At 45.4% G+C, this 19,674-nt stretch overlaps 1 protein-coding gene across 1 annotated transcript in view; it reads left to right on the forward strand.

Annotated features, from left to right (window-relative positions):
- Window positions 1-13,667, forward strand: part of TMC2 (transmembrane channel like 2) — a 45,840-nt gene extending 32,173 nt beyond the window's left edge. The window contains exons 16-21 of the mRNA XM_075055803.1: window positions 1,703-1,770; window positions 2,662-2,901; window positions 4,526-4,651; window positions 9,323-9,401; window positions 11,604-11,724; window positions 13,414-13,667. Of these exons, the coding sequence (XP_074911904.1) occupies window positions 1,703-1,770; window positions 2,662-2,901; window positions 4,526-4,651; window positions 9,323-9,401; window positions 11,604-11,724; window positions 13,414-13,667 (888 nt within the window). The remainder of the gene's footprint in view (window positions 1-1,702; window positions 1,771-2,661; window positions 2,902-4,525; window positions 4,652-9,322; window positions 9,402-11,603; window positions 11,725-13,413) is intronic.
- Window positions 13,668-19,674: the final 6,007 nt, after the last annotated feature.

The raw sequence follows: 19,674 nt of genomic DNA on the forward strand, positions 1-19,674 counted from the left end.
TGAGAAACAAACCCCATTCACCATCTCTCAGGGGATGACCAGACTAACATGCTCCAGCAGGTCAGCTTTTGCAAATGAGCAGTCCAGCCCAGGGAGCTCTGAAGAAGCAAAGCGAGGCCCTTACTTATTAGGAGTAAGTAGTAGCATTAATTTGCAGCCCATAACATAGGCAGCATTAGATGGTTGGCACTCTGTGATCTGGCAAAGGCAAAACTCTCCTTTCATGCCAAGCAGCTCCCATCATAGTTAGAGATAGAGAAAAGCACCGTGGGCTTCTCTCCTCTTTTTCTCCTACATCTTTGAGAGATTCGTGTATTCTTCCTAGTGGTATGTGTATTATTCCACTGGTGCTCAAGTAGGGGTTGTTTTTTAATTTCCCCTAGCCCAGGAAAGAAAAAGGAGTGAAAGATGGTTTGGTAGCAGCCATCTAATTGAACCCAGCCATGGGCACCAGCATAATGTGTTTTTCTAATGCATATAGTGAATAAATCTCTTGTTTAACCCAGCCTTCTCACACAGAAGTACTCAAGGCAGAGGACAGCAGGCACTGAAAGTTGTCTTTATTTTCATGGAAAAAGAAGCCAACATTAACCTCTAGCTGAAGATTTGAAGTAGAAAATGGACCGGAATCAAAAGAACAAAGAAAACAATGTTTGCACCCATGCCTTCACAAAGCAGTGAGCAGTCAGCTAAGCAAGACTCTGACTAGGCTTCTTTTGAGTTTTCATCATAAAAGACAAACATCTTAAACCTCAACTTTATGAACTGCTGACAGTATTAAGTGCGTGCAAATTGCATGAAAAACAGACATACTGCACAGGACATTTCAAACATATAAGGGCATCACCCATCCTTTCTTAGAACCATCTTTTCTGCAGTACAGTAAAACAAAGAAATATTTTTTTCAAGAAAATGTAAAATAAAAACTTCACACATAGTTTAATCTGCCAGAAGTCATCCGAGTTTTGCATGCACAAAAGCAGATATATGTAGAAGAAAGAGTAGCTTCATCGTAGGCAAACCTAGCAGAGTAATAATTTATAAAACAACAAATACTGTCAATAGACTAGACTAACCTGTTCTGGACATACCACCAATACCACCCACATGAGACAGGTTGCTCCATATAAAGCAGTATTTTAGCTACTGGGTATCACAGAGCAAAATGCCACCAGATAGCCATCAGGTTATGCATTCCCTCATATTTCTCTCCCTTTGCCCTCTGTTTCTGTTCTTCAGCAGCCTGCTGCTGCAAGACCTGGGCACATGGGTCTATCTGGCATAGCATTTGCCCTCCAGCTCACCATTATCACCATTTAAACATTCAGTATTTTACCTGGGTGGAACTGTAAGTCCGTAGCCAGATACACCAGCTGGAGTGTAAAACCTAGTCCCGTACCATGGCTCCTTTGCTCACAGCTGGCTTTATATTAGCAGGGAGAAATAAACACAGAGCAACTCTAAGCACCTCCATATATCTTTCCAATTTTCAGCAAGCCAAGAGAGAAGCAGCTGCCCACAGTGCAGTAGCTCCAATTTTGCTTTCAGTGCACTGCTGCTGGTCATTCAAGCAGTATGCATGCAGTGGGATCCCTCCCAGAAATCCCTTCATACCAGCTTTAAATAAATATCCTTATACCCAGCAGCACAGAATAGCAGGTATCTCCAGCAACAACACACTCTCCTTTCTTTCCCCATGCAGCCATCCTATGCTGAGTTTGACATTAGCGGCAATGTTTTGGGTTTGATCTTCAACCAGGGAATGATTTGGTAAGATATTTCCTTTTTTCATTTGGTTGGTGTTTGCATTATTTAAAAAACCTGCCAGTGGAGTTAGAAAGCTTCCAAGCCAGCTAGAATAACCTTTGAGTTTTGGTTTCTCTGATTGTTTGGTTTTCTGCGCTTGACTGTAAAAGTGGAAATTTAAAAATGCCAGTTTACTCATCCAAGAGGAGTAGCAGTGGCATAACTGAAAGAGAGATCAATCAGTCGTACAAACCCTGCCCCGCTCACTTTCATAAGGTCATTTTTTTCCAGTGGTAAAAACGTATTAAGATGGTTCATGTGCTGGGGGAAGAGATCAGAAAGGGTTTTGGGGGCACCGCGAGCTTACACATCAATGCAAGGGTGGGCACAGAGCCAGCTAGAGCAGGTTGGGCAGGAGGGGCACGTCCCAAAACCACCCCAAGGGAAGGAGAACAGGAGCTGCTCTGCCCTGCTGTGGCAATAGGCAACAGCACAAAGCACCCTCGCCTCCTCTGGGAGCAAGGTTTCTTTTGCCATGGATTGATAATTTCTGCCCATTTCCCTACTACAACATCTCTGCAGGTTTAAGGGGGTCTCTCCCTGCTGGTTGCATTCACCTGACATTTTCCAAGCTATCTCCAAGTGATTTTCGTCCCCATCTGAAAAACCTTTCTTTGCAACCACTGAGGGGTCTGAGACCTCGCTGGTCCTCAACGCATGGTTACCATACCCTAATGTGGATGCAGGGAGCTTCTCCTCCGGGAGCAGAGGGGTAGCACAAGCCAGCCCACTCAGACTTCATTTGCAGGCAAACTTGCCACCACATGATTACTTGTTTGTTTTCCTTCTTCTGAAAATAAAAAGCCTTCCAGCCTGTCAAAAAAATACCACCTGTCTTTCTCCTTTCCTTTTCAGGATGGGATCCTTTTACGCACCAGGGCTTGTGGGTATAAACGTGCTGCGCTTGTTAACCTCCATGTATTTTCAGTGCTGGGCTGTTATGAGTAGCAACGTCCCTCATGAACGAGTCTTCAAAGCATCCAAGTCTAATAATTTTTACATGGGACTTTTGCTTTTGATCCTGTTTCTCAGCCTCCTGCCTGTGGCTTACACCATCATGTCCTTGCCTCCCTCCTTTGACTGCGGACCATTCAGGTACTAGCAAAACACCAAAAAGGATGTTTTTCTGCTCTAATACATGGGATTATTTTCATGAATTTAGAAGAGCTGGACTCCAGCAGAGATGGTGAAATGCCTCCATTCTATGTCTGTTTAAATCCAGTGTTTCCCCAACACACACCAATGAAAGCACCAGAGGACAGCAGGGTGCAGGCCCCAACAAAAAAAAGCAACAGGAGCACCTGTAAGGCTCTCTGAAACATTGTGGGAGCAAAATGGGTCCAAAGCCTCCTTCTAAGACCTTCCATAAAGCCAAGAACTGCCACAGCACGAGATGTATTTTACACGTTGAATTTTGTTGGGAAATAGTAGGAAATTGATAGGTCTGAACCTGAAGAGCTGCAGCTTTTTTAAAAAAAAAAAAAAACAAAAAATTTTCTGTTTTTTAATTAGGACAGAATCAGCACTGCACAGAGCATTCAGTGGACCGTATTAACATGCCAATAAAGTCTAATTTGATTGAGTAATGCCATTTCCTGGGCCTGCTGAGTCTGACTCAGCAAGGAGCTAGCTTGGAACAAATTGTTCCTGTAGATGCACTGTTTTAGGTTATCCACTTGCTAATGGAGAATGACAACAGAAAGCTAAGAGACTTAGGGGAGAAGGCAAGAGACCAAAATTCCCCTCAGTTCTATAACAAGGACGGGTGTCAACGAGCAATGTCAGAAGATCTGACAAGAAACTTGCTGCACACACACTATCATTTGGAAATTACTAATCTGCAATGCGAAAGAGCTATTTCAATTCCCAATCAACCCTTCAAAAGCCACTCAGCCTGATTCAGACCCTTGGCACACCTCTCAGCTCCACTGAAAGCTCAGCTCTCCTGGGCTTAAGGCAGTTGATGAAGTTGGGATACCATTTAGCCAAGTTTGTCTTTATTGACTCTCATCATCAGGACAGAGTCCAACACCTTCCTAAGCAGAATCCTGCAAGATCCCAGGAGGCAACAAGCCTAAATATGAGGAATAGCACTCGTAGGGTTGAATTCACAGACCCAGAGATGCTGGGGAGAGAAGAAGGTCAATTACGTAATCCAGCCTTTTACAGATTTGTTCTCCTTTCATACAGAATACTCTCATCTGCTTTATCAATCCTGTTTGAAATGACTCTTTCACTGAATTTCCTATGAAGCAATAATCAGAGCTTGCTATTTTTGTCATTACTTAGCAGCTCTTCAAGTTGGTTCATTATTTCAGAAAGCCAGAATTTGCATATGGAAAGTCATCTCTACAATGAAAAGGCCGTATTTAACATGATATTGATCAGAAATGTATGGTTACTGCAACCTGTAGGGTTTTATACATTTCAGAGGGGTAAATAGAACTCATAAAGGACCCACATGTGGAAATAAATGTATTAACTTCAGGAGCAAGTTAGCCTAGCAAAGATTATTCTGACAATCAAGGGGGGGGGGCGGGGAATGGATGGACCAATAGATAATTTAAAATGAAGGCATTTCAAAACCCTTGGTGGCCAACAGCAAGCCAATGCTCACTGAAAGAGAAAGGGAACATGATACTTAGCATTGTTAGATTAGGAGCTATTTTGTCCCTCTGGGAAATACCTATACTTCTTAACTGGCCGCTTGTTTTTCTAGTGGAAAGAAAAGGATGTATGAAGTCATTCAAGAGACCATCGAGCTTGATTTCCCGCTTTTTGTTGCCAAGATCTTCAGCTATGTGGCAAATCCAGGACTGATCATACCTGCAATTCTGCTCATGGTGTGAGTTTTCCTTGCAATATTACATGCCTGGCTGGGGGGAGGAGGTTGAAAAAAAATGCTGGGATGTTAGTGAGGTCTAAATACAGCTTCTGCTGAGATAACAGCCTGGATTGGGGCAGACACATGCTTCTTACCTCCCTCACCTTCGCCCAGCCCAAATTTAATTACCTGACCCAATTTAACACAACTTTGTAGATGAAATGCATTGCTGATAGAGGCCTTGTGGATACTGAAGCTGTCACAGCTTCCATATGAAAAATTTTCAGTAGCCAGTAGGAAATAAATGGACAGTCCTAGCCTGGTGCCTTTTGGAGAAGCAATTTCTGTCACAGCCAGTGATATTTACAGCACTGCCAAGCCAGGGCATTTGAAAATTACGCTTTCTCAAAATATGAAGAGGTGTGGGTTTTGTTTGGGTTGTTGGGGGTGGGGGGGGAGTGTGGTTGGTTGTTTTTTATTTTTCCAAATAACACATCTGGAATTTGTTTCAGTGCTCTCTTATCATTTCAGCTTTGAAACCACAAATCCCTAGCACCTTCAGCAGCACTAGGACCAGGGCAGTTCTCTTTTTTATTTTTTAAAAAGATATTTTAGGCATTGTTCTTGAAGTTTCCATAGCTACCAAAATGAGTGGGAGAGCTGTGGCCAAATTTTATAGGCAGCTCCGAACACTCCAGACTAAACAGTGGGAGGCAGGGAGAGGGTTGGGGAGCATATTACATATGTTTGCCTGCTCTAACTTGTCCACACACATTGGAGATGGGCCTCTGGGCTGATCCAGCACAGCCGCTCTTGGGCACTGTAATGCTTCATTCTGAACAGGTTACACTGAAGAGAATGCCATTAAATTAAATCAAATACAAGTTCCCATGTTACAAAGTTTCTTATAGAAACAGCCTGAGAAAATCCCAATTAAACTGAAAATGACCTGTCATTCCTCTACCTGCCTCGAAGTACTTACACATTTTAACCTAAATAAAGATGATCAGATACCGTAACTTGTGCAGACAGATCCTACACTTAGAAGAATCAGATCAGATACATGCAGCAGACAAGAAGTCTCACGCTACATCCCTAGTACCGCCAAGTATGTTATTAGGTTATTAGTTCTATTCCTGCGGGCTTCACAGTAGCACCAGCAGATGCTACCACAAACATGAGATGAAGACTGCAGAACTAATCCACCCCAAATGGATGACCCTTACAAAAGGGCTGCAGGTCAGGTTTCTGAGGCTTTGATGTAATCCTTCAAAAAATGGGGTGGGGGAGCAGCAGACCTTTGAAAATAATGTTTTGTTCAGTGACAATCTCCTGCCCTTTCCTCCACTGACAGCCAGGACAGAAAACAGCACAAATCCAGTTTATCTGCTGAAGAGACACCTTTTATCACCCCTTCCCAGTCTAGGCTATTCCCACACCACAGCCTTCCCATCTGTCCATCTCTCTTCAAGACACCATTTTTTCTCCATCCTGATCCCCTCTCAGATGACCTGAGAGCAGCAGGTGTCTTGCGGAAAAGCTGTTCACTACGTGCACGCAAACTTTTCCTGGGATAATCCCAGACAAAATCATAGAAAACATCCTTGTACAGTAGCTAAGGCTTGGATCCCTTTCTCCTCTCAGAAAGTTTTCAGTCGAGGGAAGCACATTTAGCAAGTCCCCAGTTTCCTGCCTTCTTCCTGAAAGTCTTCAGCTTCTGCTGTGGTGCAGACAGGTAGACAGGGTCAAGCTGGAGCTAATCTTTATGCTGATCCCCATCCAGCTTGCCAAGAAATTAAAACCTGGGAAATGCAAAAGCTTCATTTGGTCCTGATGAGCAGAGAGTCAGCAGCTCTCAAAGTAGCAGGCAAGGCAACGTACAATGCAGCCTAAATAACAAATAGCCTCTACAAAGAGCAACAAGTGGATCGAAATGGACAGTCTGTTGATTTTGATGGCAGATACTCAAAAAAAAAAGTATTTTCTGCTTCTGTGGACTGAATTTAGCCATTTTCTCTAGCCATGATAACTCCTTCTCTTTTTCCAGGTGCAATCCAAAATACCTCTTCTATTTATTTCTGTTCTTGGCTTCTGGTCCCAAACAATGATGGGTCCAGTGGGTGACATGGGTGTCAAACTTACTGTCCTGTTTCTAGCTGCCCAAGGACAGGGGGAAGAGGAAATAAAGAGCAAGAAGAAGCAGAGATATTGTGCGCACAGGCACATAACCTAATCCCACTTGGGTTGGGAGCAGGATTTCAAGCCACGGCTTGCGGAGGTTCCTGACAGAAGCTTGGAGCACAGTACTGCATCAAGGAGAAGGAGAAAAAGATTGAAAACTGCTGTGCAGACAGTGACCCATACTCTCCCCCCAGCTCAGGAGGAGCAGTAAAACAGAGAAGAGGGGTGCCAGGGCCATGCAGCATCCATGCTAAACAGCTCAAGCACAAGGGTGCATCCCCAGGCTCATTTTAGAGGCAAGCAGATCTAAAGAACCCCACTGAACATGGATAAACTCTATTTGATAATGCTTACTCAAATTCCACAGCAAAGTTTACAGCTCCTCATGCTGCTGCTCACAGTCAGACCAGGACCTGGCTTTGCTCTGCCTTTTCTGGGAACCAGCACTAGCAGTGTGGATCAGGAATTCAATAGCAAACTTAGCACACCCGTAGGACCTGCCCAGGACACTGGCATGCACCTCGGAGACTCACCCAGGCTGCTTCAGCACTGCTGAGGCTTGGCCTGAACAACCCAGTCTAAATCTGCCTGACTACCTGCAGATTTGAACCACAGCAAAGGCATCCCCCCAAATCCCCTTTCTGTGGCACTGTCCCTTTCCCCTCTCCCTCCCAAGACCCTTTAAGGGCAGTTCAATCCTGGACAAACTCAACCTCCCTTGAGGAATAAACCTGCAGTAAATCAAGGACAGAGGAATCTCAGGCTTAGCCTGCAGACAGAGTGGGCTTATATCTCACAGTGTTTGGGAAAGGGACCTGGTGAGTTCACATGCTTCCCATCAATGCCCTGTTAAACACAGGAGTCAGCATCTTCTCCATCCACATGTGGTGGATGGAGATGATGCTGGCTGCTAACGCAGAGGGTGAGAAAGGACTGAAAAAGGAATGGAAATGGATTTGCTCAGTTACTCAATGAACTTGAAAAGACAGCTCAGAAACAGAGTGCATGCCATCCCAGACAGCTTTGAATAGGCAGATCTAGTTATCTTTATGAAAACAGGGTTGCTCCAGGCACTTAACATCCTGGCTGGTCACCACAAAAATGGTAAAGCAGCCCCAAAACCCTGATTACAAAGTAATATTTCCTAGGCAATGAGTTTGATAACATAGGAGAAATAAAACTATCACATCCTTACAGAAGAACAAAAATAACAATATTCAAGAGGTTTTTGCAGAGCAGAGAGCCCACATCATCAAGACTGAGTTTTGGCAAAATACTAGGCAAAAAGAAGCAAATGTGTTTCCCCTAGACAGACCCCTGCAAAAAGCCTCAAGAAAGGCCATCCTAAGTATCCCTTCCTGATGTCCCACCTGGAAACCAATATACCAGTACACAGTGCCTTGCTGGGCTTAGAGGCAGGCATTCTGCTGACAAAATCCTCGAGCCTGGTTTGAGGATGCTCAACCTGGGCCAGACCCACACAAGCAGGTTATGAACTGTCAGGAAACTTTTTTCTTCAGTCTGCCATTTTTTTAAAAAGAGATAATTTTCTACTTTACTTTAAAAACAAAAACAAAAACACAACAAAAGTGGTGAACTGAACGGCTGGTGCTTTTCCTGCAAATTGCTCAGAGTCACTGAGCAGATGATGTTTCTAATTTAGAAGAATAGAAGCACTCTACAAAAGCAGGAGAAGACATTTTTGACAACCAAAATATTGCTGGCTGGCAAGTGTCAGCAGTGATGAGACAGCCCCAGACATTTGGGCATGTTTTAAAACACTTGCCTCCCCATGCGCTAAAGGCTGGCTGCCAGCACACCCTCTCCCATCCCGCTCGCCTTTCAGTTCCCTCCAGCTTGGCTTGATTTTCCCCTGGCTTTGGCATGCCCTTTTTGCAGAGGAAGGGATTGAAACAAAAGCCAGTGGCTCTTCTCCGACCTGGTTTTTGCTTGCCCTCGTTTCCCATCTCTGCTCACTCCTGACGGGCCCTTCCTCCCCAGGATGCAGGAGGCAGCTGGTCCTGGCCAAATGGGAAGGAGGAACATGCCTTGAGCAACATGCTTTTCAGGAGAGGGTTCAGGGCCCTGCTCAGCCACCATTTTCCTGGTTTCCTAGTTTTTTCTAAGGTCCCTATGCAACCTGGTCCCTGTTTTGTGTCCCAGGCTAGGGTTTTCCTTTGATCCATAGCAGAAAGCCATGTGTTTTATCTACTGAGTTGGTTTTCAAGGCTGGAGCAAAGGAAGCAGAGGGAGCCCATGGCCAGCCAAACTGGAGGCAGGAGGGCAGGATGGTCATTTTTCTTCTGTTTGAGCAGAACTGGGCTACTGGACTGCTACAGTCCATCTTAGCTGACCATGACCATCCTAAGCCTTGACCCTCTAAAAGCAGTTTGGAGACAGCTGGTAGGAAAACTAGGTATTAGAAGGTAGGCAAAAATTAAATGTCCCCTCCTTGTGAAACTTTCTCTCTCCCCCAATCCTATCACTACAGCAACACATTTGTTTTTGTAGCCTCGCCATCTATTACCTAAACGCTGTGGCTGAAGCATACCAGCGCGCCAATGCAGAGCTGAAGAAGAAAATGCAAATGGTAAGTATTGATCTGGCAAAGCCATCTTTGAAATACCATGCACTTCAAGTTTGTTGTGCAGCATATGCTTTTAAATTGCTCTTCACTTCTGAACATATTAGTGACACAAAGAGAAGACACATTCTATGCTTGTTCAGTCCTCTCTGATGGCATTTAATGGCTAACTGCAAAGAGTGGTCACATCCCATAACAGGCTTGCTATTTCATACATCAAAACTACAGTGACTTTTCCCATAAACTGTGCTTTCTACCTAAAAAATAAGTTACCTCAAAGTTCAAATAATGTTTTGGAGCCTGAGATTTCCCAGGGACAATGATAAGCCTATCAAAACCAAAGCCAGATTTTGTACAAGCTGAAGAGCAAAGAGCTATAAATAACAACATGGCAATAACATTTTTTACCAGTAATTCTCAAAGCACTTCACAAAACAGGCTGGTGCCTGTCTCTGCCGTGCAGATGGGAAAAGCAAGATAGACAGATGCAATGACTCAAATTAGCAGGGTGGGATTTGGACCTCATGATAGCTAGAACTGGGAGAGGTTGCAACGTGTAGAGGACCATAACGCAGGGACCCCTGAACTAATACAAATCAGGTCTGGCAGCAGAATACCTGCAAAAGCACAGCTCTGCTTAGATGAGTCTCAATGAGAAACAGCAAAGGTTTCCTGCTACCAGGGCCTGTGCTGGTCTGGCAGTACCCATTTCCCCCAGAGCTTTCCTGGTGGGTCTCTAACTCTGTGCTGTTTTATACTACATAGATGCATCCAAAGTATCAAGCTTTGCATCAGGAGAGGATATGATGCCATCAAAGGACTGGTATCAGCCATTTTACTGGTACAGGGCAGGATCCAAGCTAAGGAAGCAATGCTACATCAAGCAACACATAGCATAAAGCAGAGATTGGTGCAACAGTAAAAGTGAGGATGTGAGCACTGAGAAATGAGACTCCATAAATTACATCCAAATGCTCAAATTCAGAACTGATCACTTATGCACATAGCTTAAAAGAAGAGTCTTGGTGCATAGGGCATCCTCAAGTACTGCAGTAGTTGAACACATGCTAGAGCACACTCAGACTTAGGGGCACACAGTCCATTTCATGCCGTACAAACTAGTTGTGATCAGGGTTCAAGGGACCACAAACCCCCATGGAGGGGTCACAAAGCTGGGCCCGGCACTACCCAAAGGAACAGAAACATCTCCAAACAAGCACCTGCCTTTGCACAGACCTTACGTATCTTTGTCCCACAGGCACCTGTAGGTTTGCTGAGACAGCCAAGCCTGGTGAGAGGAGGGGTACACAGCAGGGCGGGGGGAAAGGGAGGGCATCAGCACAACCCCACTGCTTAGGGAGTGAGGGATAGGAGCTGCCTGGTCATGGCAGGGGTGGTCAGTGGTTGGAGCCCACCAGAGACGCCCCCATGTGATGACCTGCTGAGCTCAGAGGGATCTGCCGTGGCTGCTCCCAAAGTCTCCCACGTTTGCCAAATGGATGGAGGCTGCTCTGTGGGTTGGGGCCTCTCAGCTGTAGCAAGGCCACGAGCTGCCTTGCATTCCATGGCTCCAGCACACAACTCCCTTCATTAGCAGATCACCCTTTGGGGAGAAGGGATGGAACTGGAGTGGAGTCCATCCAACCTTTCTCACTGCATAAGAGAGGGCAGCCTCTCCCTTCCCCATCCAGCATACTTGTCCTGAGCAGAAACAGCCCCTGGGTATTTTCCTCCCTCAGCCATCCAGAAGGAAACCTTTTGAAGACATAAATGTATGCAAGTAAAACCAAAGAGATCCCTACAACCCATCCCCATACTGCCATGCCTTCCTCCTCTTCCTCTGGCATTTATCACTGACACCCTCCCTCCCAAGAGGTCCACACTTAAACAAACCAAAACCCTAGGGAGGGCAGATTGGCAGTTACAGAAAGACACAGACAGCCTGGTAGACCTAAACCACTTTATCAGCAAGTGCTTTGCCCTAACAGGAGCAGAGCCGTCACTTCCCAGGCTCTCAGTCCTGCCTGGGATATACCTTCTTTCCCTAAAACCCTTGGTCACCAGACCAAGATTCAGCACCTTGAACTTGGCAAAGAGATTGTGTTCATACCAAGAAACACTTAGCCAGGCCAACCATGACACCAGGCCACCATTTCATGGATTACATCTGCAGTTTCAAACTAAGCCCAATGTTTTTTATTGATGCAGCAACGTGAAGAGGAGAAAAACAAGAGAAACAACAAAGCCAGCACTAACCCCATGCTGCAAGATCTGGAGGATTTACTTACACCAAGTACAAAGAGTGAAAGTCACCCCAAAGAAGCAGAAGGTAAAAACTAAACAACCTCCCCTAAGCCCTCCTGAAAATGCTCCTTTTGCCACCAAACTGACTGGGAAGGGTTGAAAAACTGAAGCAATTCACATTTGCAACGGATCAGATGAATATAACTAGCACAGATCTGGTCTGCTTACAGAAGTCCACCTGCCAATAGACACCCAGGAAGGGCAAGTTTTTAGACTGGATTACGTGTCACACAGGCTTATCACAGTGTGGGAATTGTAATCCAAAGTAATGATTCGTATCACAGCTATTAACCATGCCAGTCATGAAACCAGCAATTTATTCTGTGAACAGTGCTGAAACTCCAGCATTGTTTCTGGGCTGATGAGTTGAGCCAAGCACAGACTCAAATTGAGGCTTTCATTTGAAAATTCATTATGAATGAGCTGGAAGCTTTTTACAGGACTGTATTGGTCTTAGGGCAAATAAACGCATGTTGTAAGCTCTGCTGAGGGGGGTCCATTGCTGAGCAGAAAGATGCAGGAGGAGGAGGCATTGGCACCAGAATCTGGACACTCTCAAGGAAGACAGGTTCTCCAGGCTCAGTCTGAACCAGCCGCTTCCTGATCACCAGAGCCCCCTGCTTCCATTTGTGAGAAACAGTGCAACACATGTGAAAGATTTTGCTTTTATCTTGATACAGACGAGAAAAGCAGACTAGTGCCACCATAACCCTCTTGCATTTAGATGGGCTGTTTCTTGGAAAGGCCGAGATGAGCTGGAAAGTTCAGACCAACCTGATGCAGATTCCCCCCAGAGCAGACCCAGGGCACTCATTTAAATGGAAATACTGCTGGCAGTATTGTGGGTGCATTGAAAATTAAGACTAAAATCAGCAATTACCCATGATCACCATGTGGCTAGAGGTGTACCAGCATGGCTGGTTGTCATGGTTTAAACCCAGCCAAGCAACTAAGCACCACGCAGCCACTCACTCACTCCCCCCCACCCAGTGGGACGGGGAAGAAAATTGGAGAAAAGAAGTAAAACTCATGGGTTGAGGTAAGAACGGTTTAATAGAACAGAAAAGAAGAAACTTATAACGATAATACTAATAAAACGACAACAGCAATAATAAAAGGATTGGAATATACAAATGATGCACAGTGCAATTGCTCACCACCTGCCATCTGGCACCCAGTTAGTCCCCGAGTGGTGATCTCCCCGCCCCCACTCCCCCCAGTTTATATACTGACGTCCCATGGTATGGAATACCCCATTGGCCAGTTTGGGTCAGCTGCCCTGGCTGTGTCCTGTGCCAACTTCTTGTGCCCCTCCAGCTTTCTCGCTGGCTGGGCATGAGAAGCTGAAAAATCCTTGACTTTAGTCTAAACACTACATAGCAACAACTGAAAACATCAGTGTTATCAACATTCTTCACATACTGAACTCAAAACATAGCACTGTACCAGCTCCTAGGAAGACAGTTAACTCTATCCCAGCTGAAACCAGGACACTGGTAGGACTATCATGTCTTACAAATGCATCAGTAAGAACCTGCAGAGACACAAACTAGCTGTTGGCTGGGGGCTAACAGTCTTACTTATGGTTTCTTCACTCAGATGCTCAAACACAAATCCCCAGACACTTGGGTTATTGCATGTAGAAGAAACAGCAGCCACTGGGGAGAGGCAGTGTTTTCTCTCAAGAAAATAACATTCATAATCTTTGCTCTAGATGAGAAAAGAGAGTCTCCTAATAGAACCAGCCCTGTCGGGAAAGGAGGCAAAGCAGCAGCCCCGGACAGCAGCCCTATGACTGCTGGGAGAAGAGCAGCATTCACCCTGCCACCGCACGTGTTTGTGACACAGCCACCAAGCCTGGGTGTCCGGGCACCTTACCCTGGCCAGCCCAGGCCAAGGTGGCACCCACCGGGACCGGTCCCTGGAAGGGGTAGAGGGCAGCCACACTACTCACGTGCTGCTCAATAAGCTCAGCAATGTTTCTCCTGTTTGACGTTAAAATAGAGGTGCTGCGTGAACTATAGTAGTTTTAGTAGGAGATTATTACTGTATGTTGGTCATCTACTCATGATGGTCTGTACCTATCCAACACTGACTATCTAAGCCAGCTTTGTTTAGAAGCTTAGTAGTACTTTGGAGTTGTAATCCCCAATGGCTGTGCTGATTTTAATCACAAAGGAAATAGGAGGCGGTCAGGATGAAAATCAGCCATAGCATCGCTAAACTATTACATACAGGACAGAGCCCCGTGGCCACTAACAGCAGCACAGTGAGCTCGCTCTGTGGCATGAGTGCTTGCCAGTTCCTTCAAAGGCTTCTTCAGTTAATAAAAGTAGTGTGAGTTTACCTGTCATTTCAGCAAAGAGGTTTGGGTTTTTTTCTGTCCCTCTACCTGAGGAATTAAGTATTCTTTTAAAAAAGTGAGTGTCCCTGTCCAGCTGCATGGCAGCCGCTACCCAGAATAGAGGACTCCTACTAGACCAGCATAGGAAAAGGTTTTGTCCACCACATGTTGTCATTTGTGATAGCTTTCCTCCAGTCTACCTCCTCCAAAATTTCATCTTTTTGTTTCAACCCCACTGTGTGCACCACCAGCACTTTCTCTGGGTTCCCGCTCCGCTTCTCTTTTCATAGTCTATCAATAGTAGCTTGCACCATTATTTCAATCCCTAGATACAACTCCTAATTTAGTAACACCACCCAGCACAACTGAGAGACTAAAAGTGCTTTGACCTAGTTTCCAATTATAACCAGTTAGAAATTTCTGGTGCAATTTCAGGATCATATCTTCCAGATCTACAGGACTTCTCAGGACTCCATGGCAGGGCTTCTCTGAGCTGACCTGCTCTTCAACACCTACAGTTTCTTCCTGTTGTTGACACAAACCCATTCTGGCCAGCTTTGATCTGGTGTTTACACGTGTGTTGTTGTTCTTCATAAAAAATTTCTGTAAAAAATAAACTCATGTTCTTCAGTAAAAATGAAACCATAAATATAGCTAGTTACAATTCCACTACAGTTGGGATGTTTGGGATTAAATGTTCTCACCTTGAATTTTTCCACTAAATGCCACGAATCTTGTCACACAATATGTTCAGGACAGGAAACTCAGTAACTTATTTCTCCTCTATGGCTTGACAGAGCACAGACCATTTGACCTTCAGTCTGGGAACATCCACCTTTGAGGAGCTGGGCAACGGGGTCCAGTTAGGTCAGACATGAGGAATTTTGGAAGAAGGATTCTGTTCTTCAGGTCCAAACCAACAAAAGTATTCAGGCATCTGATTCCTCATAGGAATTAAGAGCTTAAATATTTGTGCTGTGCTTATTTGTAGCTAGAGACCTAGCTCATTTTTTGAGGTTTGTGCTTTCTATAAAAGAGACCAGAGCCCTAGAGAAGTACTTTCAAGAGATACAAGCGAGAGTCAAATGAAAGAATTCAGAATTTCTTCAAAAATTAAATCATTGCATTTTGCTTTCAAATACAGAAAAGTCAAGGGGTTCTTTGTAGAAATAGCTGTCCCTGCTATGCAGCTCAAAGTTGGTTTGGTTGTTCCCAGGCACGCTGCAATGGTCAGGGTTGCTCATTCTTCCAGGAAGCCTCCGTGTGGGAAGAAGCTCATCAGATTTATTTCCTGGTCTTCAAAGGACATTCCTCTGAACTGGGTCTCACAGATAAGGCCTTGACTTGCCTCTTTGCTGTGAGAATAGCTGGTGCAACACGTCTCTCCTGCCACCTCTGTCCACAGAGATACCCAGTCATTGAACTGGAGAAAAGCCAGACAAGAAGAGGCCTTCTTCAGGAGACAGAAGCTGTTGTCCCCCATCCTTCTCTGCAGGTGTCTGTAGAAAACGTTGATCAGAAAGTGCTGGGGGAAGGTGCTGCCAGCCTGTTAATCCAGAAGGATTTCGCAGAAATATCACAGTGCCCTGATTTCAGCCCAGCCAGCCTGCCTTGCAGACTCTGGTATCTTAGGGAATGGTTGTGTAATGAGGAACAGGATTTCCCTCCTCTTCTCACATTAAAGCACGATTTGGAAAGGGGAGATGTGGCTTTAGATCTCACTCACATCTGCTAGAAAACAGGGGCTGGAAACATAGTTTTGTGTATGTGTGTGCACATGTGGAAGAAAAGTAGAGAATATTTATTTACTTGCACAAGGAATAGAAGGGCAATAAGAAACATCATGAAGAAGCTGTAGAGAACTCCAGACAGGTTTTGAAAACCTGAGAAGCAGAGGCAGACTTAGACCAGTTGCGTAACTATTCCAGGATTTGAATGCTCTCTGAATCAGGCCCCCCCTGAGACCTGCAATAATACTGAGCATTACAAAGCACTTTGCTGTCTCTGGAGCAGCCAACTGCTCATTAGCTAATTAATCTTTCAAGGTTTGCTCGTCTCTAATTATAATACATTAGGTTCACACATTGATCAACGTCTTTTGCAAGCTCAGAGACTTCAGGATACAAGGGTGACAGTATCAGCTAGACAACAATTTCTGCAGACCGGTGGCAACTCTCTTCCCCGACTCCAATTAAGTCGTCTGTTAGAGCACAACAGTTGTGAAGAGTGTAACAATGCCAACACTCGGTCCTCATGTTGACCAAAATGATTATTTGGCTGAATTTTGAGCCTATTTACCAGTTACTTGCATGCAACTGGAGGTTAAGCTCCACAAACTCATTGGAGTATTCAGTAGTGTTTGGTTTCATCCCTATTTTTCTATTGTTGGGAGCAGCAGCAAGTACTTGTCTGAGAATTTAGCATAGATTTCCCCCCCATCTCCTCTCCTGACATTTGTTGAAAGATTATATCCATTCCAAGCTTCCTCTGGGGCTCAGGCTAACTTCAAGGGGAAAGGGAAAAAAAGCAAAAAGCTCAGTGGTGTGTAGTGGGAGCCTCCTAGTAACATCTCACACAGCACAGAGTTTGCATTCATGTATGACTAGAAAAGCCCTCTGCATTGCAAATTTTTCAAATCTTCTATTGCCAGTAGCTCAAATGCTTCATCCAAACGGTTTTGGTAAAAAACAAGGAAATATCTAAGCTTAATACTTTTATTATTCTTCTCACTGAAGGCTTGTTTTTAAACAGGCAGCTCTCGTGGGCATCAGTCTTTAGTTCGCATGGCCAGACAGAGCATGGCAAGACTGAGCATCTGCTCAGCATTACTGATGAACAGGAATCTCAAAATAAAAAATAAAATTTAAAAGGGCAATTTTGCAAAACACATGTGACTAAACATGAGCTGTGAAAGGAATGCCAACATGCACAATTCTTAGTGTTGAAAATGCCATTCAGCCATTTCTTTCATACTGTACTTGGCCGTGGTATGAGACAAACTGCATTCTGTAGTCACAATGAACAGAAAATAGTAGATGCCACTAAACATGTTTGCTCATAAAGCCAGAAAAGTGGTCCAAATATCTCACATACATGCAAAGAATACACTGATTTTGCATTCAGTACCATAATACTGGGGCCTTGGCTTCTCCAAAGCAGAAAAATCAGCTTTTCACTCCAGAAAGAGAATAAGTTCCTTCCAAAAGAGAACTTTGAAACATCCAAGCTTGCATTTTCAGGTAGTTTATATGAAGCTTTCCAAGGAGAGAAAGGGGAACAAGTATTACACGCCACCACCTTTGACAGCATTTTCTTCTGATAGCCTCGCTTACTCCAAACAAGCAGTCAAGATCATCTTGCTGATCCCTCTTTCATCCTCTGCTCCTATAGCTGACCCTGCACTAAGATAAAGACACCTATCACACATTTTGAACTTCCACAGCCACAGGATTGTCACCTTGCTTGAAACTCTGAGCTACAGAGGTCTTGTGTGTAATCTGCTTCCCTTCTTCTTCAGGATCTTCACTGTCTTCCATTGCACAGCACTGCTCATGGCAGGGGGAGAAGGGTTTCCTCATACCAGCTAACATAACCAGAATTTTGGGGAAAGATTTTTAGTTTCTTTCAAAAGGGGGGATCTGCACATCTAAGCTAAAGAAACCTCTGAACTACAAAGAGGCTCCACACACTGCAAGGGCCATCATAGGGACAGGGGCCACAAGCTGCACTGGCTCCTGCACCTGCTGAGACCTACCCTGAGAAACCTTCACTACCAAATCCAGGCAAGGAAGACAACCAATGACCATTTCCCCATTCCCAGAGAAAATTCCTGGTGATCGGAGGCTGGTATTTTTGCAGCTTATCCCACCCCACAAGGCACATTGCTCAGCATGCCTGGCCGGACAGGGGCTCTACCAGTGCCAGGAGGACCACAGTGGCTTCCACTCTGGTGAAGATGCACTAAGACTCAATCTAATGTCCTGCGGGCCCCTGACTTGGCCCTGGCAGGCCATGGGTGCAGCAGGTCACCCACCTCTCTGCAACCATATATCAGGTGCTTTTGCTGCACAGGGACCTTTGAAGCCTGACCCCACCGCATTGCTAAACCACATCTCCTCAAAGCAGCAATGCCCTGACAAAAAAAAAATAAAAATGAAGTGCTCACCTAAAGGCTTTAGAGTGATTCCCCCATTTTGATTCATGCTGCATGCAGCGTTATCAGCTCTCCAGTCTGACAGCCGTGGGGATTTTTTTTTCTGTCATGCTTTTCTTGCCACTTGCCTAAGCCCCGAGGCAGCAGCTTGTCCTTTGGCAGGTGGCAGCCCGGTTTCATCTGCAGCCAAGGCTTTATCACTCACAAATGCTCAGTTTTTCCCTAGGGGAAAAAGGCAACTCTGGAAACTGAGGATTTCTAGGTCCCAGCCCATATCTCACACAACATAGTCGTCATTGCTGAATCAGAATTCAGCATCATGTCTTAAATGGACCATACCAACGTAACACTATGCTGTGGCACGCTGACACAGGGAGGCTTGGCTTTGCTGCAATCATTCATTTCCAATCACAGGACCCAGCTTCCTGGGTCCCCTTCAATTCAGCCCTCTATAGACAGGCAAAACCAGTAGGGAACATTGTCTCTTAATCTTAAATTGGTACCATGTGGTGCTACCCAGGAATACCCACTTCCTCGATGCGCTCAGCAAACAGAGGCCACTAAGCTCCCAGACAGTCCGAGTATGCATCTATCCACCCAGGCATCGAGATAAAGACAAGAGGCTTCTAAAACATTTCAGGATTTATATTATTTTCTGCACCACTCCTTCGTGATTGATGGCAAAACTGGAAAGCACTGAGGCAAGGGGATGCGCTTGCAGCTGGTGTGCCAAGCATCTTCCCATGGCAGCACACAGGTGGAGGGAGGAGAGGCCACAGCCACACAGGGACAGATGGACAGACAGATGCCATTTTCCAGCGGGCAAAAGCTTTGTGTGTATCAGCATCAAGCCCCCGTGAAAAGGCCAGACAGGCAAAAGCCACCCAAAGGTGGCAGAGCAGCCAAGGGGAGGAGAGGGGCAACCACAGAGGGTCCCTCCCACCTCCTGGGGACCAGACCAGGCAGGAGACGACTGGCTGGACACAAGAGCCCCCAGGCTGAGCCCAGCTGTGCTCCCCAGAGGCTCATGCCCAAGGGAACCAGAGCAGGATTTAGCATCATTTAACCCAGCTCACAGAGCTGGGAAATCAGGAGGGTTTGGCCCCAGGTGTAGCAAGCAGATGGGTTAGAAATTCAGCAGCCCTGCACCCCCCTTGGGGCCAGCATGGGGGTGAGGCCACACTGCACCCACTGCTGCTGCATACAAGCAATGAAAAAGTTTTGCAAGGAAACAGCTGCAGGATATTAAAGCAGGAACAGAGGCGAGAAGAGCTTCTCTGGTGGGAACTGAGCAATGCCTGCAGAAGCTGCCAATGCCATCTCTCTCCAGGCAATGTGGGAGGAAGAAAAAATAACTTCAGCTCAGTTGAAGATAAAATAAAAACACCCATAGAGGCATAGCACTGTTACCTGAACCACTTAAGCATGAGCAAACCATCACAGTGATCAAGTGTGCAGATCAGGTTAGTAGTAGGTGG

Source organism: Buteo buteo, chromosome 2, assembly GCF_964188355.1.
Source record: "Buteo buteo chromosome 2, bButBut1.hap1.1, whole genome shotgun sequence".
NCBI lineage: Eukaryota > Metazoa > Chordata > Aves > Accipitriformes > Accipitridae > Buteo > Buteo buteo.